The 25,167-nt window shown below is 34.8% G+C and overlaps 2 protein-coding genes across 6 annotated transcripts in view; one reads left to right on the forward strand and one right to left on the reverse strand.

The window, feature by feature from the left end:
* Window positions 1–8,233, forward strand: part of ALG6 (ALG6 alpha-1,3-glucosyltransferase) — a 58,761-nt gene extending 50,528 nt beyond the window's left edge. For all 5 annotated transcript variants that reach the window (XM_032630757.1, XM_032630773.1, XM_032630776.1 and 2 more), the window contains 3 exons: window positions 578–646; window positions 779–977; window positions 7,447–8,233. In XM_032630757.1, coding sequence (XP_032486648.1) covers window positions 578–646; window positions 779–977; window positions 7,447–7,644 — 466 coding nt within the window. In that variant the 3' untranslated portion in view covers window positions 7,645–8,233. The remainder of the gene's footprint in view (window positions 1–577; window positions 647–778; window positions 978–7,446) is intronic.
* A 930-nt stretch (window positions 8,234–9,163) lies between these two features.
* The window catches only part of ITGB3BP (integrin subunit beta 3 binding protein), a 78,149-nt gene continuing 62,145 nt past the window's right edge, over window positions 9,164–25,167 (reverse strand). The window contains exons 5-8 of the mRNA XM_032630815.1: window positions 24,358–24,436; window positions 23,856–23,949; window positions 23,474–23,533; window positions 9,164–11,508 (exon numbers count right to left, since the gene is read on the reverse strand). Coding sequence (XP_032486706.1) covers window positions 11,501–11,508; window positions 23,474–23,533; window positions 23,856–23,949; window positions 24,358–24,436 — 241 coding nt within the window. The 3' untranslated portion in view covers window positions 9,164–11,500. The remainder of the gene's footprint in view (window positions 11,509–23,473; window positions 23,534–23,855; window positions 23,950–24,357; window positions 24,437–25,167) is intronic.

The following is a 25,167-nucleotide window of genomic DNA, read 5'->3' on the forward strand; positions in this document are numbered from 1 at the left end:
ATTTTGTCCTTTTTTCTTTTATTCTACCATCATCAACCCTTTATAATTCTTCCTTGCCTCTGCTGTCCTCTCTGCAGTGGCAGATGATGATCCTGTCTTTTAGTTTTTAACTTAGCTGAGCATTATGTCATACGGAAGATCATAAAAAAGAAGTTTGAAAACCACTGTACCAAGTAGGATATTCATGTTTACCAAGTAGGATGAAATATGTGAAAAAGCTCTTTTTCTCTGAATGTTCAGTTCTGTTTGATCCTTTCTTTAAGCTACTGTTTGTATGATAGGGAAAAAATGTTTCATTAATGGATACTGGAAGAAGCAGTTTTCCAGTTGTTATGAGGAGTTGACACCCTCTCTGTGTCTAGATTCATTTAGTTTGCATTGATAGTTATAAAAAACTGAATCAGTAGCCCCTATGGAGTATTTTGTGTGTGTGTGTGTGTGTGTGTGTGTGTGTGTGTGTGTGTGTGTTTTTTCTTACTACCTCAAAAATCAGACAGGTAAAATGTATTCATATTTTTACATGTAAGCACTGAAATTATATTCTCTACGATTAACATATTTTTCTTTGTCATTTTAGACCAGTCTGCTTAGTTTTAAGGGAAATTCCTTTTATGTCTACTTGGTTTTTACTTGTGTCAACATTTAGGTGAGTCAAACCAATTTCCAGTATAATATTTTCAGTGTAGTACTTATAAACTCATTTAAAACTTTTTTACAAAGTGATTATGGTTTGAATTGACAATTCTCTTTTTAACGTTTTTTCTGTTTTCCCATATAGTATGCTGCCTCTTCTATTGAAGGATGAACTCCTAATGCCCTCAGTTGTGACAGTGATGGCATTTTTCATAGCTTGTGCAACCTCCTTTTCAATATTTGAAAAGACTTCTGAAGAAGAACTGCAGTTGAAATCCTTTTCCATTTCTGTTAGGAAATATTTTCCATGTTTTACATTTCTTCCAAGAATTATACGACATTTGGTAAGTTGTTTAGTTTTTAAGGTACTATTTTTAAAAAGTTATTATAATATCTTTTTTCTTTTATAGCATTTTTGAGATATAATTCCCATAAAATTCACCCATTTAAAGCATGCAACTCAGTGTTTTAAATATGTACACAGAGTTTTACAACCATCCTCCTAACCTAGTTTTAGATTATTTTCCATCACCCCCAAAAGAAACCCTAGCAGTCATTCCCCATTCCACCCTCACCCCTAACCTCAGCCTTGGACAGCCACCCAATTACTTTCAGTCTCGATAGATTTGCCTATTTGGACATTTCATATAAATGGAATGCATTAGTCCCTTAGGGCTGATATAGCAAAATACCACATCAGGTAGCTTAAACAACAGAAATTTACTTTCTCACAATTCTGGAGGCTAGAAGTCCAAGATCAGGGTGACATCAGCATTGGTTTCTGGTGAGGCCTCTCTTCCTGATTTGTAGGTGACCTTGCTGTCTCCTCATGTGGCCTCGTGTGTGTGTGTGTGTGTGTGTGTGTGTGTGTGTGTGTGTGTGTAGAGAGAGAATTCTTTGGTGTCTTTTTCTCTTCTTATAAGGACATCAGTCCTATCAGATTAGGGCCCCAGCCTTAGGACTTCATTTAACCTTAATTTAATCTCATCTCTAAATGCAGTCACATTGGGGCTTAGGGCTTCAACATATGAATTTTGTGGGGACACAGTTCAGTCTATAACATGGAATCATACACAGTGTTGTCTTTGATGACTGGCTTCTTTCACTTAGCACATTTTTGATTTTCATCTGTGTGGTAGCACGTATCAATACTTCATTCCTTTTTATTGCCAATTCCATTATATGGATATACCACATTTTGTTTATTCTTCAGTAGATGCTTGCTTCCACTTTTTGGCTGTTATAAATAATGCCGCCCTGAAGATTTGTGTATTAAGTTTACCAGTGCACATATACTTTCATTTCCTTCAAGTATATACCTAGGAGTGGTAATTCTGTGTTTAACATTTTGAGAAACTGCCTGTCTTCCAAAGTGCTGCATGATTCTACATTCCCCCAGCAATATATGAGGATTCCAATTTCTCCACATCCTCGACAGCACTGGTTATTGGCTTTTTTTTATTATACCCCTCCATTATTATAGCCATACAAAGTGGGTGTGAAATGGCATCTCATTGTGGTTTTTGCATTTGCCTAGTGACTAATGATGTTGAGTATCTTTTTGTAATTTCTTTGGAGAAATGCCTATTCAAGTCCTTCTCCCATTTTTTTTTTTTTTTTTTTTTTTTTTTGGCCACACTGCATGGCTTGTGGCATCTTACCTCCCCAACCAGGGATTGAACCCAGGCCCTTGGCAGTGAGAGCACGGAGTCCTAACCACTGGGCCATCAGGGAATTCCCATCCTTTGTTCATTTTTAGTTGTCTTTTTTTTTTTTTTTGAATTGTAAGAGTTCTCTATACATTCTTGATACAGGTCTCTTACTAAATTGCAAATATTGTCCCCCATTCTGTGGGTTGCTCTTTGACTTTCTTGATGGTATTGTTTGTTGCAGAAACGTTTTCATTTTTATGAAGTTTAATATATCTAGTTTTTCTTTTGTTTGTGCTTCTGGTGTCATATCTCAGAATCTATATATAACCAAAGGTCATGAAGATTTACTCTTATGTTGTTTTTAAGAGTTTTATAGTTTTAATTCTCTTTAGGACATTGATTCATTTTGAATTAATTTTTGTGTATGGTATTAGGTAGGAGTCCAACTTTATTCAGTTGTTCCAGCACCAATGAATTGTGTTTGCACCCTTGTAGAAAATCAACAGATACTAAACGTAAGGGTTTATTTCTGGACTCTCAATTCTATTTCACTGATCTATATTATCCTTATGCTGCTACCACAGCCTTGATTACTGTGGTTTTATAGTTAGTTTTGGGATTGAAAATTGAGTCCTCTAACTTTGTTATTCATTTTCAAGATTGTTTTAGCTATTCTGTGTCCCTTGCATTTTCATATTCTTTTTAGGATCAGCTCATCAATTTCTCCGAAAACCAAGCTGAGATTTTGATAGGGGTTGCTTTGAATATGTATTTAAATTTGTGGAGTATTACCATCTTAGCAAGATTTAGTCTTCCAAACCTATGAACATAGGATGTATTTCCATTTATTTATTCTTTAATTTCCTTCAACAATGTTCTGTAGTTTTCAATGTACAGGTCTCACACTTCTTTTGTTAAATTCATTTCTAAGTATTTTATTCTTTACGATGCTTTTGTAAGTGGAATTGTTTTCTTAATTTTGTTTTCATAATGTTCATTGTTACTGCATAAAAATACAATTGATTTTTTATTCTGAACTTGTATTCTGTACTATAAGTTTTTAGTGAATTCCTTATGATCTTCTATATACAAGATCATGTCATCTGTAAATCATGATAGTTTTATGTCTTCCCTTTAAAACTGGATGCCTTTTATTTCTTTTCCTTGCCTAATTACCTGGCTAGACAGCTCCAGTACAGTGTTGACTACAACTGGCAAGAGTGGATATCTTCGTTTCTTCAGATTTTAGGGGAAATCATCCAGTCTTTCAACATTAACTATGATGTAGTTGTGGGATTTTTATAGATGGCCTTTATTTGGTTAGGAAGTTCTCTTCTGTTCCTAGTTTGAATGTTTTTTCATGAAAAGCTGTTGGATTTTGTCAAATGCTTTTCCTGTGTCTAATGATATTATGTGTTTTTTTCCTTTATTCTATCAATATGGTATATTACATTGATTGATTTTTGTATATTGAACTAACCTTGCATTCTTGGGATAAGTTCCACTTGATCAGGGTATATAACCATACTTATATGCCACTTGCTCGGGTTTTCTAGTATTTTGTAGAAGACTTTTGCATCTTATATTCATAGGGGATATTGGTCTGTAGTTTTCTTTTTGTGATGTCTTCGTATGGTTTTGTAATCAGGCTTAATACTTGCCTCATGGAGTGAGTTAGGAAGTGTTCCTTTTCTACTTTTTGGAAGAGTTTATGAAGGACTGGTATTAGTTCTTCTAGAAACATTTGGTATAATTTACCAGTGAAGCCATCCGCCTGTTCCTGGATGTTTCTTCGTGGGATTTTAAAGATGACTAATTCAGGAGAGAGGGATAAAATCAGAGTATGGCATTAACAGATACAAACTACCATACATAAAATAGATAAGCAACAAGGATTTACTGTATAGCACAGGGAGCTATATTCAATGTCTTATAATAACCTATAATGGAAGAGAATCTGAAAAAGTATATATAACTGAATCTCTTTGCTGTACACCTGAAACTAACAATATTGTAAATCAACTGTACTTCAATTAAAAAACGATTAATTCAATCTCTTGTTATAGGTCTATTCAGACTTTCTGTATTTCTTGACACAATTTCAGTGGTGTGTCTAAGAATTTGTCCATTTCATCTGTGTTATCTAATTTGTTGGCATACAGTTGTTCATAATATTCCCTTATAATCCTTCTTATTTTTATGTATGGTAAGGAGTGATGTTCCTTTTTCATTCCTGACTTGGGAGATTTGTACCTTCTTTCTTGGCCTTGGTCAGTCTAGCTAAATTTTGATAGTTTCATTGACAGTTTTGCTGAACCAACTTTTGGTCATTGATTTTCTCTCGTTTTTCTGTTTTCTATGTCACTGATTTTATATACCCTTTTTTTTTTTTTTTTTTTTTATGCGTTACGCGGGCCTCTCACTGTTGTGGCCTCTCCCGTTGCGGAGGACAGGCTCCGGACGCGCAGGCTCAGCGGCCATGGCTCACGGGCCCAGCCGCTCCGCGGCATGTGGGATCCTCCCAGACCGGGGCACGAACCCGTGTCCCCTGCATCGGCAGGCGGACTCTCAACCACTGCGCCACCAGGGAAGCCCCATACCCTTTTTATATACCCTTTTTCATGCTTGGGTTTGGTTTACTCTTTTTTAAAAAAATATTTATGTATTTGCCTGCGCTGGGTCTTAGCTGTGGCACGTGGGATCTTTGTTGTGGTGTGTGGGGTTTGTGGGATCTTTAGTTGTGGCATGCAGGATCTTTAGTTGCAGCATGTGGACTCTTAGCTGTGGCACGTGGGATCAATTCCCTGACCAGGGATCGAACCTGGGTCCCCTGCATTGGGAGTGCAGAGTCTCAACCGGCGGACCACCAGGGAAGTCCCTGGTTTACTCTTTTTTATCTAGTTTCTTAAAGTTCAGGTGGTTGATTTTAGACCTTTCTTCCATTTTTATATAGTCATTCAAACCCATATATAACCCCTGTGCCATTCTTAAGCAGTATTCCGTAAACTTTGAAATATATGTTTTTTAATTTAGTTAAAAATATAGTCCATTTCTTCTGATTTCTTCTTTGGCTCATGAATTATTTAGGCATTTGTTGTTCAGTTTCCAGATATTTGGGAATTTCCTTGACTACTTCATGTTTTTCTATTCGAATTTAATTCTAATGTATTTAGAGAACATACTTTGTATTATTTCAGTATTTTCAAATGTATTGACTTTGTTAATTTCCCCTTCAGTTTTGAAGGGTATTTTTGCTATTTCTTTCAGCAATTTGAATATCATCCATCCTGCTGCCTTGTGGCATCCATATTTTCTGATAAGTCAATTGTTAATCTTATTGAGGATAGTTTATATTCATATATATATACACACACTTACTTTTAGGTGCTTATTAGATACCCAAGTGGAGATTTTAAGGAGAACTTGGATATGTGAGTCTGGAGTTTAGGGGAGAGGTCCAGGCTGGAGACAGTAATTTGAGTCTTCAAGTATATAGACAATGACTAAAGTCACTGTGACTAAAGTCATCACTGGATGAGCTCACCAAAGGTGTGATTATACATTGAGAAGGAACCAGCGAAGTTGTCTGAGAAAGATTAACTAGTGAGGTGGGAGGAAGCCAGGAGAGTATGATGTCATGGAAGCCAAAGGAAGGGTTTCAAGATGGCAGTGATGTATTATTTCAAATGCTGCTGAGAGAACAATTAAGGCAATAAGAACTGACCACTGGATTTAGTTTAGTGGAGGTCATCATGGATCTTTCATTGGAGTGATTGGAGTGAAAGCCTAGTTGGTGCAGGTTCACTAATGAAAGGGAGAATTGGACACAGCAAGTCATAGTTAACTCTTTTAGGAAACTTTTTTTCTAAACAGGAGCAGACACGTGGGGTAATGGCTGGAGTTTGACGCTGATTCAGGATCATAGTATCATGACATTTCATTCAGTCCCATATTTCTTAAGTTTGAAACTTTTGATTTGATGATTTCACTTCAGACATTTTCATTCCTCACTAAGATTGACTCATATTTTCCCTTTGGAGGATATTTGCAGCCTATTTATACCTGTTTGTAAGCCTTTTTGGCTTCCATCCTTCCCATTCTTCCATCTGGAATGATCACTACATTACTCTCTTTACAGGTCTTACCAATTCTGTCATAATCTAGCCATTAAAGCATCTTTCAGGGTTCCATTTATGTCCCACTTCCTTCATGGAAGTCACTACTGTTTCTCACTGCTTGTTTTCTACATTTACTTAAGCAGCTTCCATGTCCTTGTCTGGCTGGTCCTTGTCTCACAGTCTACAGCTATATTGTCCAATATCGTAGACACTAGACACACGTGGATTTAAGCTTAGTAAAGTTAAAAATTCAGCTCCTCAGTTACAGCAGGCATATTTCAAATGCTCAGTAGCCGTTATGTGGTTAGCAGCTACTCTTTTGGAGTACACAGATATAGAACATTTCCATCATTGTAGAAAGTTCTATGGTGCGGTGCACTGGTCTAGAGAAGGAAACTGCTGCACAGTTACAGTAAATTCAGTAATTATGTCTACTGCTCATCTTGGCATTTAATAAACTGTGACTCTGTGATTTTATTTCATTCATTCCCCTAAATTGGAAGCTCTTCGAGGCCAGAGGACATTTTCTTTCACGTGCCCCACCATGCTTTACTATAGCACTGGCTCACTGAATGTGTTCAGTGAATATGAAATGTAATTTTGCATTTTCTGTAGAAAACTTTTTCATAGATGAATTCTTAGATTAACTTAGAATTTTAGATCCTGTAGGGCCCTGGAGCATGCCATGAATTTAACCCTGACTAGCAATATTATCTATTTCAGATACCTTTTTTCAGTGCTTGGGTGATAAGAAGTATTAGATAGGGGCTCTCAGGCTTTGGCTACACATGGGAATCACTTGGAGAGCCTACCCTAGAAACTCTGATTTAATTGGTCTGGGATGTGGTCTGAGGATCGAGATTTTTTTAAAACCCCCAGATGACTCTTCCATACAGCCGAGGTTGAGATTCATTAGTAAAAGAGGCTGAACCCCCAGCTCTCCCCTTCAATTCTGCTCATTTACAACTATAAATCAATGTTACCGGTACATTTAAATGTTATCTTTTATCCTATGCAGTAACATTTTTTTTCCCTCCTTATAGTTTCTTATCTCAGTAATGACTATGGTCCTTCTGACACTGATGACTGTCACACTGGATCCTCCTCAGAAACTACCGGACTTATTTTCTGTATTGGTGTGTTTTGTATCCTGCTTAAACTTCCTGTTCTTCTTGGTGTACTTCAACATTATAATCATGTGGGATTCCAAAAACGGAAGAAATCAGAAGAAAATCAACTAGCTATATGCCCATAGAAATGTGAAAATGTTAATAGTGCTACAAGCTTTTGTGAAATTTTTGCCGTGTATAAAAAGAAATGATCATTTTGAGAATCATGGAATTATAGGAAAGGAGATGGTGAAAAGTCATTGTTGTCTACACAAAATAAATGTATATGGGGACCAAAGCAATGGAGGCTTTTATTTTCTAACTACTGGGTGGCCAAGAAATATTGTAGTTTTATTAAATTCACAGTTATTATTCAAATGGGAAAATAAGAGAAACATGTCCTTAATCTCAGTGTTTACTTAGGAAATGTACTCTGTAATTTGTTGTCTTGAAAAAAATCTGCAAATACAGTGAGCTTAATGGGAGAATTTAGCCCCTTATTTTTGAAGGAAATCACTAATTTTGGTATTCAGATTTAGTTTTCTTTACAGTTTAGAATGCTTTAGAAATTATATCTCAGGGATTAAATTTGTGATAATCTTTTGTATTACTATGAGAAGGCAATTTAAACTATTTAAAGTTTGAACATGCCTCATTACATGTGCAAATTTGAATTTTTTTAGCAAGGCAGAGATTAAACTGTGTTCTTATTTATTTCCAAGAACTCTTGATTTCCCTGAATGCAATTAAACAATGAATTTTCCTAAATTTAAATCTAAGTGGTTTGAATGAAGTCTTTTTAATTACTTATGATCATTAGTTCTAAACTTTCAGGATCATTCTGTTTAAGTTAAGTGGCCTTATACTGGGTTCATCCTTCTGTTTTTCTTTGTTATGACATGGTTCAAGGTTACCAATGCCATATGCATTGATCCATATCATGCTTCATGTTAACTTAGCCCTGTTAATAACTATATCACCCTATATTAGAAGAAGCCCATCTTTACTATAGTGTTCAGTTGGTAAAAATAATTTATTGTAGCCATGTTGTAGATTCTCATGTTAAGATATGTTTTCTTTAGTCTCTGTAATAAAAATAACCACTTCCCCATCAACCCATGTTTTTAATGAATATATTTCTTTAATAAGCCATTAAAGCATAATAACTAAGTGGTGGTATATTTTAAAACAATGCAAGCCAAACACATATACACAAAGAAAATTTGGTTCTAGACACGGACACCTACAGGCTGATGCAACAAGGTATATGTTTTTAAGTCTGATAAAGGAAGTGGGTTTAGACAAAGCAAAAAATCAAGAAGTATTTCCTTCTCAAAGCAAATGTGCATAAAGACTCAAAGGGCAGGTCAGCACAGAAAAGCAGCCTTGAATCGCTGCTGAATCAGCAGGAACATCGCTGTCCATGGTCACCATCTGTAATCACTGTGCCCAAATGTCAGCATCTTGGCCGGCTGGTGTAGTCTTTTTTATTTTTTGTAATAGAAAACTTGCATTTAATACAGGATGTTGATTTAATTCAATGATGAGGAAGTTCTGACAACTTCTAAATAGTTGGAGTAGAGAAACATTATTTGAAAATGAAAGTATTATTTAAACATTAGTAAAACAGAATGCACCCTTATTCAAGGTATCTTATAGGTGAATTCTAAATAAAAATACATTTCCAGATGATTTAATCTAGTCATATGGAGTTACACTGTAGCTTTAGTGGAGACTTGCAGCAATTATCTCGTAAGTCAGGGATCTCATATCTATTAGAAACCAGTTTAAGAACAGTCCACTTTGAACTTTGAGGGATTAAGTACCAAAATAACAAAAATATCCAGTGATGAATTAAGATCAGAAATAAGCAATTTCAAAGCATTTCTCTCAGCTATATTCAGGATTACAGGGATATTTTAATATAAAGATATTTAGCTTATACAAAAAAATTAAAGACTTCTTACTTTATTCACTGATATACCTGTCAAAAAATGATCTAAGTTATTTTCCAGTTCATTTTAGAGGGAAGGGCTGTTTCTGAAAAATGCAGTTTTCTTTGTTGCCAATAAACTTAGGTATGCGTCTTAAAATGAAGAGAACAGGGTATATGTTCATGTATCAAATATGAGGCAACAGAAGTCATTTTGTCTTGAAGCCTTAGGGAGGGGAGAAAAATCCCCGATGTAGCATTCTGTCCAAATGATAAACCACAACTAAGTGAGTGAAACATTTACAAAAGTCAAGGCAGCCAAAGGAGCCTCTCTGTTCAAGGGAAAGAGAGTAAGAGATGGATAGGATGTAACTAAATAATGGTTGGAGTAACACAATGGTTTCAAGTCTCAATTGGTCTCTCTCTTCTGTTATGTTCATTGGAAGATCAGGGCCAAGTGTATCCCACGCCTTCTGCCCCCGCCCCTCCCCCCCGCCCATATAAACATTAGTTTTGTGTGTGGATCTTTCTGCTTTGTCCTTCATGTGGCCTCCAAGGGTGATAAAGCGAGAGTCATCTGATCTACAATGAACAGAACTGGGAAGGGATTCTTAGCGGACCCAGCTGTTCTGAAAGGCAAAAGCTTAGTATATCAAGAGGTCAAACATACAGTAACTGATTTAATAGCATTAAGCACATAGCTACATAACTTGGATTACATATGAAACCAATCTACTTCTTAACCCTTTATTTCCTGACTAATGTAGGTTTCTTTATATGTTTTGGCTTACATTCTAAGGTAAGTTTTCAATGGTAGAACACAAAGGAATTATCCTTTTTGGTATATTTTAGGCAATGTTCTATTAGCACTGTATCACAAAGTATCCTTAATATTTAGCAGATTCTCTAAAAACCTTATTTAAGTAGTACCAATAAAATCACTAGTGAAGGCAATTAGTTTTACTGCGTTACTGTTTAGTATTTCAATGAATAGTTTTTAAAAAATAACTCATTTTCATTTTAAGAGGTGAATCTGAAATTTCTGTAAATGGAAAATTAGTTATTTTCAACCTTAATTTGTTAAAAATTTTGTTTCATATTTTTCATAGTATTTTTATTTTCATGATACAGTGAATTAAATGACATGGTAATACCTTACACAAATTTTGTCACAACAATTTGTGTAAGATATTATACAAGGGAATAGCATTTTTTTTCCCTGTGGAAATGGTCAAAGTATATAAGGTTTAAAAAAACGTGCTATCAATTCTGTGATTCTCTCTTCCCCTTTATTTTGTGACAGCACAAATGATGATACAAAAAAAACTAGAAAATTAAAAATTTAAAATAATGCTTCAAAGTAATTTGGAGGGGATCTCATATTGCTCCATGAGATATGTCTTTTCTTTAAATTCAGTAGAGTCTGTGTAGTTCAGTTTAAAAACAACTTCATATTTAAAAGTCTATACTGAAAAATACATTCCAATATTTTATAAAAGGAGATGTGGAAATTTTAAAAGTTTGAAAATACTTTTTCTCTACAAGCGTAAGAATAACTAGAATATAATGAAGACTCATCCCTGAGATAGCTAAAATAAACTTATAAATTTTAAAAGCTTTCAAAAGAATCTAATAAATACACATCTGGAGCTTTAAATGGGAAAACTGGTACCTAATACCACTATTAGATTTAATCTGAGCTTTAAAATATATAGCTCTACCAAAGGTGCCATTTTTATTAATGCTTTATTAAGTCTATCCACAAATGCTAAAAGTATATAGAAGCATATGAGATACAAAATATAAGTCAAGATCCTCTTCTACATGTTGGCTTACTTTAAAGGGTCAAGAAGAAATGTATTATTTACGTTGAGATTATCTACTGGTGCATGTAGAAAGTTTAAATTAGCTGCAAGAAATTTTATCTAGACATGCACCTGCCTGTGCTATGATCTGGTATTTATTGGGCAGATTAATTACAAATATTTCTTCTGTTCCTTTAAATATGATCAGGCAGATACAGAAGTTGGCGTTTTCATAGTGAGTGCATTTCTTCTAAATGCCTGCAGGATAAAAAAGATGCTTATTAAATCATCAAGAATTAGTTTCCAAATTAACATGCATCTCATACATGATTTAAGAAATGATTTAAACACCCATTTACTATGTAATTTGGTACCTAGTTTAGTTAGGTACTGGTCATCTCTCATTTATTTTTGAGTCTTCAAAGCAAGATTCACCTTCACAAATAATTGTCAATATGACTACTCTGACATAGCACTCTTCACTTTATGTGAAGATGGATTTGAGATACTTCGAGAGGGTTCTAAAACTCCTACATGACCTAATGAAAACACCAAATCTTACATGCCTTTTGTCTATAAGCCTTCAGTGCCTTTTAGCAGGTGTTTCCTCCAACAGCTGCCCCCGCAAAAAAGAGTCTTTACTGACATTCCTATTCAGAGTATGTCCCTCTGGGGACTCCTAGTGGTGACAGAAGTTCTTGTCTATTTGGCCTTAGGACACTTGTGTGAGAGGAAGCCTTTGAAAAAAGCACCCAATGGCAACTGATGGCATACATTCCCATAGGGCATGTGGACCCTTTACTTCCTTAAGTATCCCTTCCTTGCTTATATTGGCAGCTATGAATAAGTAATACATGGTGGGCCCCTGTATTTCCCTATTCATGACAGTCCACCTATATTCTTCTTGTCCTACAAGTAGATAGGCTTCCAACTTGACAACCAACTTTTGCCAACTCATGAGCTGAGTCTGATCTGAATACTAGTAGAAGATTTTAAGCATCCTAGGGTTCACTTAATATCCTTATAGGTTATTGATACACAGTTATCAGAACTAATGATAATACTGTGGAGGAAAGGAAGACTGCCATTTATTAAAAAGTTACTGTGGGAAAGGTACTAATTAAGCTAATTATTTAATTTAATTAATTTGACTTTTATTTTATTTTTTTTTGCCACACCGCGCAGCTTGCAGGATCTTAGTTCCCTGACCAGGGACTGAACTGGGGCCCTGGCAGTGAAAGTGCCAAGTCCTAACCACAGGACCACCAGGGAATTCCCTAAGCTATTTTATATAATCCACAAGGTAAATAGCATCGGTTCCATTTTATAATTAAGGTTTTGGGAACCGAGTGCCTTGTTTAAGGCCACTAGCTAAAGTAGGTAGTAGAGCTGGTGCTGGACATCTAATCCAAATCCCATTCTCTGTTACAATGCCAGGCCCTGCAAAGAAGTCTCATCAGTTGATCATGGCTGCCAGGACAGTTGTGTTGAGAAAGATTCTGAGGCCAAATTTAGGATCCAGCAAAGATCAGTACTTCGATCAAGGTGATGTATATCATAGCACAAGAGTAAGGAACAGCAGCATGTTTGTTTTCTCTACACTGTCATACTGGTTCTGGAGATGAAGATCTCAGAACACAAATGAAAAGAAATTTACATACAGTGATGCAGTTCATGAGCAGTATTTTGACAGAATTCATCCTTTATATAGCAATTATATTCTTTCTAAAACATATTTTGGATTGTTACCTCCTTAATAATCTTCACTGGTCCATTTCCGCCTGATGAATAAAGTCTGAGCTAATTTATTAGCCTGGTGATCATAACTGTCAATGATATATCTGGAATCTACTGTTCAATCATTCTGCTTCTCTGCCTGTTTTGTTCATGCTGTTATCTCTGCCTAGTATGTTTACACAGCCCATCAACATTACCCATTTTTCAAATTCCAGCTTCCTAGTAAAATACAAACATTTCTATTACTAGGGTCTTGGATGGCCCTCTGTTAGAGATTATGTACAGTGGAATAACTAAAACTGATTTTAAAATCATGAACCCTTAAATAATGACCTAATCACTCTATCCTAAAGGTGGTCTATGTTGTGTATTCCTATACTACTGCTTATTCATTTTGTACTTAGAGTAGGAAAGAATGTTTACTCTCCTCAGTCTGAAGAGGAAGAAATTTCTGTCAACTCTTCTGCTCCCTACAGCCCATGGAAAAGTGACAAATTTGACTGAAGTCCCGAACAGTAGTCCACATTTTACCAGTCATATTCGGCCACTATTCTTACACAACACTCTTCTTCCCCACTATTCAGCTTCCCTTTCACCGTCTGTCTACTTTCAAGTCCAGGTGGCCCTCATGCTTCGTAATTTCATGTTGTAAGGAGACCAGACCATTCTCTCTCTCTCTTCTGCAACCAAGCATATAAGGTAGGTCTGTGGTCTTTACTGTTATAGACACACGTGGACTTGGGTCTATTTCAAGGATCCAGCTTTCTCCTCAGGTTCAGGAGAGCACATGGGATTCAAGATCTAGATTCAGTAGAGGGGAGGTTCCACTTCTGCCTTAGTCCACATTAGTTACCCCAACCTTCTACCAGAGGGCCTGCCACGTTGGAGGTTAATTCCTCCACTAATCAAGTTGACACTTTGATCCTCGTTAGATTCATAATCTTTTTTTGTACTTGCCATTGTCCAGAATCCTAGAAAGAAGAAGGGTCTGAACTTGTATTACTTATCATAGCTTGCCTTATATTATTATTATTTCATGTATATAATATGAATCTTATATCCTTAGCTTGAATACTAGGTTGGCATTAAGCAAAGTGCTTTGTTTATACTAACCCTCACACTTTTGTTAACCAAGTGATTTATTTACACTGTTTCTAGGAAATGTATCTCAGCATCGCTCGTCGACATTAGCCCAAATCATGCTTTCTCCGCCTCTTTTGCTGGTCTTCATACTGTCTGTGGCCTATGGGTTGCTGTCTCCCTTACGCACAGTCTCTCTTATTGTAACATTATTTTATAAAGGCTCCATTTTCTAAAGGCTCTGGGAGCGAATGCATATGGGGTGCTTACCCCCACTGAATAATATAGGTCGGGAGGAATAATAACTGAAGTGTGACAGAGGGCAGAAGTGATGTGCAGACAGGGAATCTGGCCACAGTGGTGTCAGGGGCATTGTGACTGTCAGAGGTTTCTAGGGCATAGGACAAGATCAGGGAGTTTAATATCCTCCTTTAGACATACCAGTTAGGCAGCTGTGACAAATGTATAAAAGAACATGGAAGAGAGGGATCTAAGGAAGCCTTGTGTAAGGTAAGTTATAAGCAGGTTTTGAAAGACAGGTAAAATTTTGATGATGGGGGAAAAGGTATGCCAAGTAGAGGAGACAAGAACAAAGATAAGGAAATGAAAAAGGTGCTTTCTGAGGAATGTGTCTAGGTATGAATGGCAAATAATCTGGAGTGACTGAGGCACAAAGACATATTAGAAAGGTAAGCTGGGGTCAGATCAGGGAAGAGTCCTGAATGATGGTATAAATTTGGATTTTACTATGAATATGGTGGAGTGATACCTTTGAAAGCATAATCTGTTCAGTAGCAGGACAGGCTGTAGGGAAACAAGATCAAAGAGCAGAGAGGCAGGTTACAATGAGGATGCAGATAATCTGGATGAGAGGTAATGAAGGAATAAACCAGCGCAGTGGACATGGAAAGAAGTAAACGTTTTGGGAAGTGATATGACTTGGCAGCAGTTTGGATGTGGGGACAACTGGATCAGACAGAATTGTAAGGTTTTCAGCCTTATCACTGGATGAATGTAATCCCTAGAAAGATAAAATGAGGGATAATATGAGGGGGGGATGAAATCAGCATATTAGGGGAATAATGTATGGGAGTTGAGATTGTTTACAGCTCAGGAGGAGGGTGACTTATACACTAAGGTGAGAACTAAAGTCAAGGAATGGATGAGATCATGAGGAAAGCACCCAAGGTGAGAAGAAAACGTGATCAAAAGAACCCAAGGAAATGTCTCAAAGGTAGTCAAGTACATTTCACTGTTATTTCTCTCTGTTGCTTCCCACTAAAAGGGAAGTTGACTAGTAGGTCAACCTTAATTCAAGTTTTTTGAAAGTACTACTCAAAGACTCAAAAACATCCCTACTAGATGTTTACTAGAATCCATGAACACAAAGCTATTCTCAGTACTCTTAAGTTTCCCAAAAGTTCATTAATGAGACTGTCATATATTAAATGTGTATATTCATTTGCCAAATGTATGACTGTGAATATTTATGTGTGTATATAACTGTGTATTTATGACAACCATCTAATAGTTTGCTGCTGGATTTCCATAGGTCAGAAATTGTATAAAACATTTTACCCTATAATGAATGAATGTATGTATTTGTATATATATTGTATACTTAAAACTTAATAGGATCTAAAACCTTTGAGCAGTCATGAAACCTGACATTCACTGATTACTACAATGTAGTGGGCAAGAGCACAGGCTCTGGCACCAGACTACTCTGGTTAGTATACTGGCTCTGTCTCTTAAGTGATTCTGGTACAAGGTACTTAACCTCTGTGTCTCAGCTTCCTTACCTGTAAAATAAAGATACTAACTATCTACTTCACATAAGTTGTTGTGAAGGTTAAATGGGATGCATATAAAGTGCTTATAACAGTGTCCGGCACATTGAAAGTGCTCAATAAATGTTAGCTATTATTATAAGCTATTATTTATTGTATAATACAGAATGAACATTTTAAGGAGTGAAAGTGATACAATTTTCTGTAGAAGATGCTTTGCAAATATTTTAGAAACATCTAGTTAAGAAGATAATATTAATCACTTGAGATACCATTTCTAAAGAAACGTATTTTCAGTATAGAACTCTTTTCTTGCATTAATTTTTTTCTGAGAGAAAACAGGCAACATCTGGTTAGCTTCTAAGAATCTTAGTATTGATGCCACTAAGTCTGGGATAATGCTAGTTTTTACTGTGAACCTTCATTTGCAGGTACACTAAACACTAATGTTACATCATGACTCAATGCTTCTAGCTAATATGTTATAGTAAGCTATTTATAAATATATCATTTTTACTTGTATTGCTGAATCCACAGGAATTGTTTTGAAGGAAAGGTACAACTAATTAATATGTAATTATTTACTTAATTCAGCACATTTCCAAATTCACTGACTTGTTATATCTTTGTTCAGTCAGATGTGCCCTATAGAAACTATAACCTACCTCTCACTATTTAGTTAGCTATTTTTGCTAAAGGTACTCAATTAAGGGCCCTCTTTATATTCACTAAAAAATGTGCCCTCTCTGAAAGCTAGCCTGGTAAGCTGAACAGTGTTCTCTTTCAACAGCCTCTAACTCACAGATCTTGTTAGACTGCCTTCCTATTATTTATAAGAATAGATAAAATACACTTTCAACTAATGTCCCTATTTTCTTTACAGACAGACAATACCAAGTTTGATAATACAATTAAAATGTTTCCACCTGAAAAATAAACAGTGAAATCTAACAAGGCTAAACCTAATTATAAAGGTGAAACAGTACCTCGGTTTAAAATGGTTTTAAGGAATTCATAGCTATCAAGATCATATAATTAATTCTATATGAAAGAAAAAAGACTTTTTTTCAGAAAACAGTGCAAAGTAAGTTGTCATAGTAATGATGCAGAATAAATGCTTAGAATGAAATTAAAGAACCTACACATAAAGTTTTATTTTACATTATAAATAACAGCTTTGGGGCTATAAATTCTTGTTTCAACAGCCTACAGATTTGCCTGATTCTGTTTCAGAACATACATTTAAAAATTTAGGATGAAAACTACCAAGAAACTTATTATTATAATGTGTGCTTATGTTTTATTATAATTATTCATCTTTTGTGCTAGGTTCTATAATCCTGAGGGCAGGACTATGTCTGTCTTATTAGTGTATCCCCAGTGCTAGAATAGTGCCTGGCTCCTAGTAGGCATTCAATAAATAGTAAATGGGGCTTCCCTGGTGGCGCAGTGGTTGAGAGTCCGCCTGCCGATGCAGGGGACACGGGTTCGTGCCCCGGTCTGGGAAGATCCCACATGCTGCGGAGCGGCTGGGCCTGTGAGCCATGGCCGCTGAGCCTGCGCGTCCGGAGCCTGTGCTCCGCAATGGGACAGGCCACAACAGTGAGAGGCCCGCGTACCGCAAAAAAAAAAAAAAAAAAAAAAAATAGTAAATGAATGAGGCATGTAAGGAAATAGCAATTTATAAGTATTTGAAAATATCTAAGTAATTCCTTTAAAAAATTCTTAGAGTGGCCATTTGTTTTTATTCATTCACTGAATATGCATTATGGACCTTCTATCCAGGTTCTATACTAAACTCTGGGACTACAGTATAGAGATAAGACTTTTGTTTGTTTGCCAAGGAGAAGCCCAGAGAGAGCCCTGTAACCAGACAATTACAATACACTATCACATGATACATTTATAATCATTCAGACAAGTGTTGTAGAAGCCTAGAAGATGAAGCAACTTAGCCTTTTACCTAGGTGAGCTGGGGAGAGTTTCAAATGATGTGACACTGAAGGCTGACCTTAAGGCATGAGCAGGAGTTTGCTAGACAAAGAAGGAAGCAAGTACAATCCAGGCAGAGAGAGAATTAGTAGAGAAGCCTGGCGTCCTGAGAGAGAGAGAGATTCCAGAGGACTGAAGCATATGGTATGAACAGTGTGAATGAAAAAGACTACTTTCTGCCTATGTGTGGTCTGAGCTGGAGGAAGAAAAACACCTAATATGTACTGATTGCCCAAGTCCTGCTTTTAACTATATAATTAGCTATATAACACTATAAATATCTGCTTTATTATTATATACATGTGTTTAAAATACAAAAACCACTTAGAGAATTTATCTAACACTGAGGAGCTTCTCTGACTACTCTAAGAGTTAAAATGGGAAAAAAATGTTCACCTGTCAGGTGACATAAAACCGATTCCTACTAAATGTGCCAGAATAATTTTTCTCCACCTCAAGAAGAGTTAGTCTTCAGTCTGTTCATTACTGTCTTTTTATAGTATTTTTATTTAATAAAACCTATTAAGACTACCATACAAATCTCTTTACTTATGCTTTTATCTTTTAACTGATCAATTTTTATATTGCTGACATCCCTTCTTCACCATTTGCTCATTTAAAAATTCATAGTATATGAAATATGTCTCTGGAGAAAATGTCTATAAAATTTGTTACAGCTGGCAAATGTGTATGAGTCAGTGATAGCACATGACTAAATGCTTCACAGAAAATAAAATTTGTTTCTGTAGTAAGCAGAACTGTTTAAATGTTATTTATTTTTATGTTTCAAAGAAAATATATTGTGAAGTGCTGCATTGATTTAATACGCAACAATGTCTGTGTACACGCTGTAGAAGGAAAATTTATGAAACCTTTGCACAACTCCTTTAATTGAATTTTCCAAATCTCTCACCACACACAAATAATCAATATCTTCTGCAGAGAAAACCAGTCAGAATTATTACTGTCTTTCGTTTCAATTTTGTTGTCATCAGCACATACAGAGCACCTGGATATTTGTAATGTCTGATAGCAAGTTATTTACTATATTTACACCTCTTAAACACATAATTGCTATTAAATGAGTTAAAATCTATGGTTTAAAATTTTTTACCTAATTATTTAAAAGATAAAAGCATCGTACTTCTAGTAAAGTATAAAAAAAACTAAATCTTGGAAGAAATTATTTAAAAGGCTTTGAAAAGTAATAAACCAGTTTGTTTTTCCTTAAATCCTAGACGAATCTCAAGTAAGCAGTCGAAATGTAGCTCTAAAAGTGATGAATAGTGTAAAGCAAAAGCATGAACATTTATTAATAGGAAAAGGTATGACCCACATACAGCATATGTGACAACTGAATCCTTATAAAGAGTTGAGGACTACAGTTGTACATTAATGTGTATTTGTGTCACCAAAACTAACATCTCTATTTTTTATCTCCAGATAAACTAATGTTTATCTGGAGATAAACATAAGAATGTTAACATAAACATAAGAATGTTAAAGCATAGGGGAATTTTTGTTGTTTCTCCTAAAATTCATCATGTCTAAACCTCAGTGCTTTTAATATTGGAGTATTTGTTTGAAAAAAGATATTGCTTGATGTTAAGATATAACAGAAAAAAAAAGCGTAGAAGTTTTCTAGGAGTAAAATTATTTAGCTGTTATGATGAATACTTTTTCAAGACTGAGTGGGGGAAAGAACAACATATTTTTAAGCTAAAAAATACTTCAGTGGGTGGTTAGAATGAAAAGGCAATATCCAACTATTTTATAGTCTTAGAACAGGAGTTTAAAATTTGTCCTGTGGTCCAAGAATTTGAAAACTTCAAAATCCTATAACCAAGATGAATTTTACAATGCAAGAAGACAGTAAGTCAGCTAAAGAAAGCCAGAACATGATAGTTTGTGCTTTTTTCTTTTTAAGGCCAGAGCTAGAAATTCTGAAATATTTTGTATTATAAACAGCTGAAACAATCAACTTTTTTGAACAATGTAAAGTTCAGATGGTTACATTTCATTTAAATTATGCATACTTCAACCTACACAATTATTCTCAAAACAGATAAAATATGTTTTGGACTGAAGCTAAGTGTCTAGATTTCATATCTTAAGTGTCTAGATTTCATATCTTGGCAACTGCTCTATAATTTGCTTACATTCTTTTAAAAAACATTTTGTTTACTGGAAGTACTAGTCACAGACAAACAATGCTGGTATTTTCTAATATCTCCAGAAAAAATGAAAATACCAAGTACAATATAATGCCATCTATTGTCTCAGGAATATTTGTATCAAGTTGTTTTATGTAGGGGTTGATTATGCAAAGTAAATAAATTTCATGCCTTCCCATGTGATGATAATGTGACATTCCATCTGTATCAACCCATTGAATGGTCATATGTTTTAAATCTTCAGCATAACAAATTAAAAATAATTTTGAAAATTCACATCCAAATATAACAGAAAAAGAACCTTTCATTTCATTATTTTTCTAATAGTCATAAAGCCAATATTATTAAGGAAAGTGAAGTTAGGCTTACTTCCTAAGTAACTGAAAAAAGAAAGAAGCCTTCCTTTGTTTAAGAAATTTGTAGTTAGCAAAGGAGGTCCTCTTTATTCATATGCTCTATCAAGGCATTCCCTAATGTGTAAGGTCCAGTTCTGAAAACTATGAAAATCTCAGTGTACCTTTTCATGTTATTGTGTATGTTTTAAATTTCCCTGGAATAGTTTATATAAAGGCTTAGAATGTGTGTCAGATGTCTATTTAATTAAAACACTAGAGTCTTATCTTTACAATTATACTTCTCTGCCTGTAATAAAGACTGCAACTGATGCTAAACAAACAAGCACTGAAATGAAAAACAATAAACAGAACTAAAGGACCAATTCAAAGGTGCAATGACAGCATAAATGTTGGAATTCTTCTGTTATTGTGTATTTTAACTATTCTGGGAAAATTTGATAAAAATCTGAAGGACATTCTTTTTTTTTTTTTTTGCAGTACGTGGGCCTCTTACTGCCGTGGCCTCTCCCGCAGAGCACAGGCTCCGGACGCGCAGGCCCAGCGGCCATGGCTCACGGGCCCAGCCGCTCCGCAGCATGTGGGATCTTCCCGGACCGGGGCATGAACCCATGTCCCCTGCATCAGCAGGTGGACTCTCAACCACTGTGCCACCAGGGAAGCCCTGAAGGACATTCTTTTGATAGTGAAACAAGTAATCTGTTTATTTTCATTTTCATAATTACCTAATAAAACAAATCCAAAACATAGGGCTGATTTTTACATTATGTAATTTGTGACTATATAGTTTCTAATATTATGGAGATTCTCAAAACATTTTAAAATTTAAATAATTCTGGGTAACAGCATAGTAAAAGAAAAGAGTAAATTAGAAATTTTTATAAAAAGATGAAGGCTAGATCCCCAAATAAGGAATATATAAAGCAAATAGTTTGAACTGTCAAAAAAACTAACAAAGCCCTCTTAAATAATAAATGTATGAATAGAAGGGGGTGAAAGTTAACTTAGCAAAGAAATTTACATATAACATGCATGTGTTTGGTGTCCATCACCTTTAACCGAAAAAAAAAAAATCCCACTAATATTAAAAAATACACATATTAGGAACCAGAGAAAAGAACAGGGAAAAGTATTCCATAAAAATATTTAGCTCAAATTCAAATTAAAAAATTCAATCTACTTTTCAGGCAATATTACTTTAAAATATAAGTCGATACACTAATGAAGATTTGAATACCTCAGTAAATATTAAGAGCTAATGTAGCTCTTGCCAAGAAACAGAAATGGAAAATGACATATATTTTCATATATATATTTCTATATAATTTATATAAATATTATATATTTAATATATCTTAGCTCAGTTTTCATTTAAACCACAACAAATAATCAATGCTTATTAGAAACTTTAAAACATGATTTAGTGATACAATCTCCTCTATGCATGAACACTCAGTTCTTAGGGAACACCTGGTAATGGGCAAGTCAGTTTTAATGCCTAAAATACTAGAAAATGGTTTTAAGGCTGATCATGCAGACACACACAAAGAATCAGTATGTACTGGATAACTGAAAGGAGATGACTGTTTTAACATGTGGAAATAACTTTAATGTCTTAATCAATGTTTAGGGAAGGAAACAATAGGAAGTTCACCTATTTGTTCTACAATTTTCCCTTCCTCACAAGCCTAATGTAAAGCCTAATTCTAATTAGTTCTAGGAAATTACAGATTAAAAAAAATTACACCATTGCCACAGAATATATAGAAGAAAGATTTCCTCTAGTTGGGAAATAATAAATATTCCAATTTCCCATTATGATCCTCTAAAACTTGTCAAGTTAGTAGAGATTAAAACCACTGAAAACCAGTTACACATTATAATCCAGTTACACAGCATCAGAAGAGATCTCAAGCCTTTTTTAAGGAAAGAGCTGCCTTCATGCTCTTAAATTCTATGGACCCTAATGGGAGTTAGCTGCCCAACTGAATGGCTCAGGAAGCCTGCTCACTTCCCTTCCCACATGAGTTTTGGAGGAGTTTTTCCATGGCTGCTAACGACCCAGTTGGCCTTTGGAACTGACCAGCAGGGAATCTAGCTCTTTCCACAGCAAACTCATCGCTGGCTTTGTTAAAGATCCTAAACACAGACTAACATACTAGATTGGTTGAACCAGTTTCAGTTATGCCTTATGTTTGAATCTGAGAGCAGGGATGACTGGATGATTTCATTTGTTTTAGGAAGAGACAACATGGAAAAATGCAAAGACCATACTTTTTGAGTAAGACTGGTCTTTAGTTGGAATCCCTGCTCTGACACTTAAGTAGCAGTGTCTTTGGGCAAGTTACTTAATATTTTTCTGTGTCTTTGTTCCTTATCTATAATGACAATAACAGCTATCTTGCAGGGTTGTTGTAATGATCTGCTGATTCTAGTATTGGGAACACAGTAATTATTAGTCCTCAACAAATGGTAGTCATTGGTACTCAAAAATGGTAGACTAAAACATGGCTATCCACTTCAGGGCTACCTCTATCTGCAGAGATTGCCAAATGGCATTCATGTCAGTAATATTAAAATCATCCCTCTTAAGTTGGTCTAATGGTTTTAATATTTTATAGTATTTTGCTTACTGAGGTATGAATGTGCATGTGTTATGAGAACTTAAAATCTGCTGATTTAGTTTCCCATACTGTGAAATGCCCCAAGGTGTGAGTTCACAGTAGATCAAATGTCATTAATAATCTGAAAGTTTTCAAAACACCGGTTACAAAGTAACTTTTTTTGTTTTGTGGATCTTTCTAATTCACCATTAAAAGTTGCCATATATTAATGCATTGTTGCCCCATTTGTCTGTATTCTCAAAAAGAACTTTTAATAGAAGAAAAAATTTAACTCTTGAACCAGAAATTGTATTTCAAAAGTTCAGTCATCAGGGAAGCTGATCTTACCAGACACGGTCTTTTGCTAAATGCAATATAATGTTTTTCAAATTAGATTCGTGGTCTTTTAAAAAAAGGGCCCATGATAATTGGTTGAAATGGTAAAATGAGATGAAAGGATCTCTTTATGTAATAAATTAAAACACAACTCTCACCTTTGTTGGGAAGTCCTGAATTCTTCTTTTCAAATAGTTTTTGTTTTGTTACTTTTGTCACTAAAGGAAAAAAAATCTCATTAAAAATTAATACAGAATATTAAATAATTTCTCATTTTGGAAGAAACAACTTCATAAGAAATAATTTCAAGCAATACATACTTATAAATATCAAGTATAAAATGCAATACCTTTTATCTTTTGTAAAGAATGAGAACTGCATTAAAAAAAAGCCTAATACCAGTTTCCAAGGTACATTCTTTCCCTTCACATTCAAGAAGAATCCCTGAAATAACATATCCTGGCAAAAGATATGTGGCTTCCTGTTCTAAGTTTGCAAACAATAGAGAGACACGATCAAAAACTCATAAATTTCTCTTACGTAGGTCTTTTGTTTTCTGCATTTCTCTTTTTAAGACACCTGATGTATGGGAGATACCAATGAGATTTTCAAGCTCTCTACTGTCCTCCAAAGCCTAAAAGAAAGTCATCTTAAATGAGTTAAGTTCTCTACAAATATAATACTACTGACAAGTCTAGTGAAAATACAGTATACTGCTTCCTTCATATGAAAAACTTAAACTCTATGATAATGAAATTTAACTTTTTCTGTTAGGTTAACTATTGCAAGCCTTAAAATACCTGAATAAAAACAATTCATTAACTAAAAAAGACTAAATATAATTAATAAATTTACTTTTAAATGTGAAGAAGCCAGATATTACTAAAATATTATGGTTAATTAATGTTCATATATGAAAAGAAGTTCCCATGAAAAGTAAATCGAACGTATCCCCTGTAAGTTCTTTCTGGGATTGGATTCTCCTATTCTTTTTCAAATAGGGTAACAGAATATGAAAAATTATATGCCAAAAAAAGCAAACCTGTATATTACTTAAATTTTGCATTATTTCCATGAATTCGTCTGATGATTTCTCAACTTTAGATAGCAACACCATGAATCTATGAATGAAGAAAAAAATATTCAGCAAGATCAGGCACTTTCAGAGCTTTAATTCTTTTGAAAGCATCTTTGATTCAGTTTTCTAATCCTTTTCTTTATATTTTTCAAAGTGGTAAAAGATGTAAATGCTTCTCCTTCATGCTTTCATTCCTTTACAAACAGTATATTTTACCAACCATCCTGTCCTTTGGTGTTTCACTTTCTCATTCCCACTTTGCAGTGGGAGAGAAGATATAGCTGGCTTGTCCTTTCTCCCCCATACCACTTTGAGAAAACTAATACATCACCATCTCCTTATTTACCTAGATCTAAGCCTATGAATCAGTGTCACCCAGTGATCTTCTTTAATAAAAAACCAAGTTTTTTAGCTTTAATATATCTCAATGTGACAAAGACACAAAGGCACTCTTTTAAATTTGAAAACAATGAAAACTTCACTTTGTAATCCTACCTTCCTTCTAAACATATCTCTAGTTAGCATATTAGCATTCTGGAAAAATCTTAGGTTTTAAAAATATTTTTATAACTTTATACCACACTTTCTTGCCTTAATATAACATTACACACACACAAACACACACATATTCATGTGTCTATAATTTTAAAAGCTGCACAATATTGTACCTAGCGAATACACCAAAGATGATTTAACCATTTCCTTATGGCTGCAATTTTAGTTTCTTTTTCGATTTTAAGATCTCATAGATAATGATATGAGATAATCTATATG

This window comes from Phocoena sinus, chromosome 1 (assembly GCF_008692025.1).
Source record: "Phocoena sinus isolate mPhoSin1 chromosome 1, mPhoSin1.pri, whole genome shotgun sequence".
Taxonomy (NCBI): domain Eukaryota; kingdom Metazoa; phylum Chordata; class Mammalia; order Artiodactyla; family Phocoenidae; genus Phocoena; species Phocoena sinus.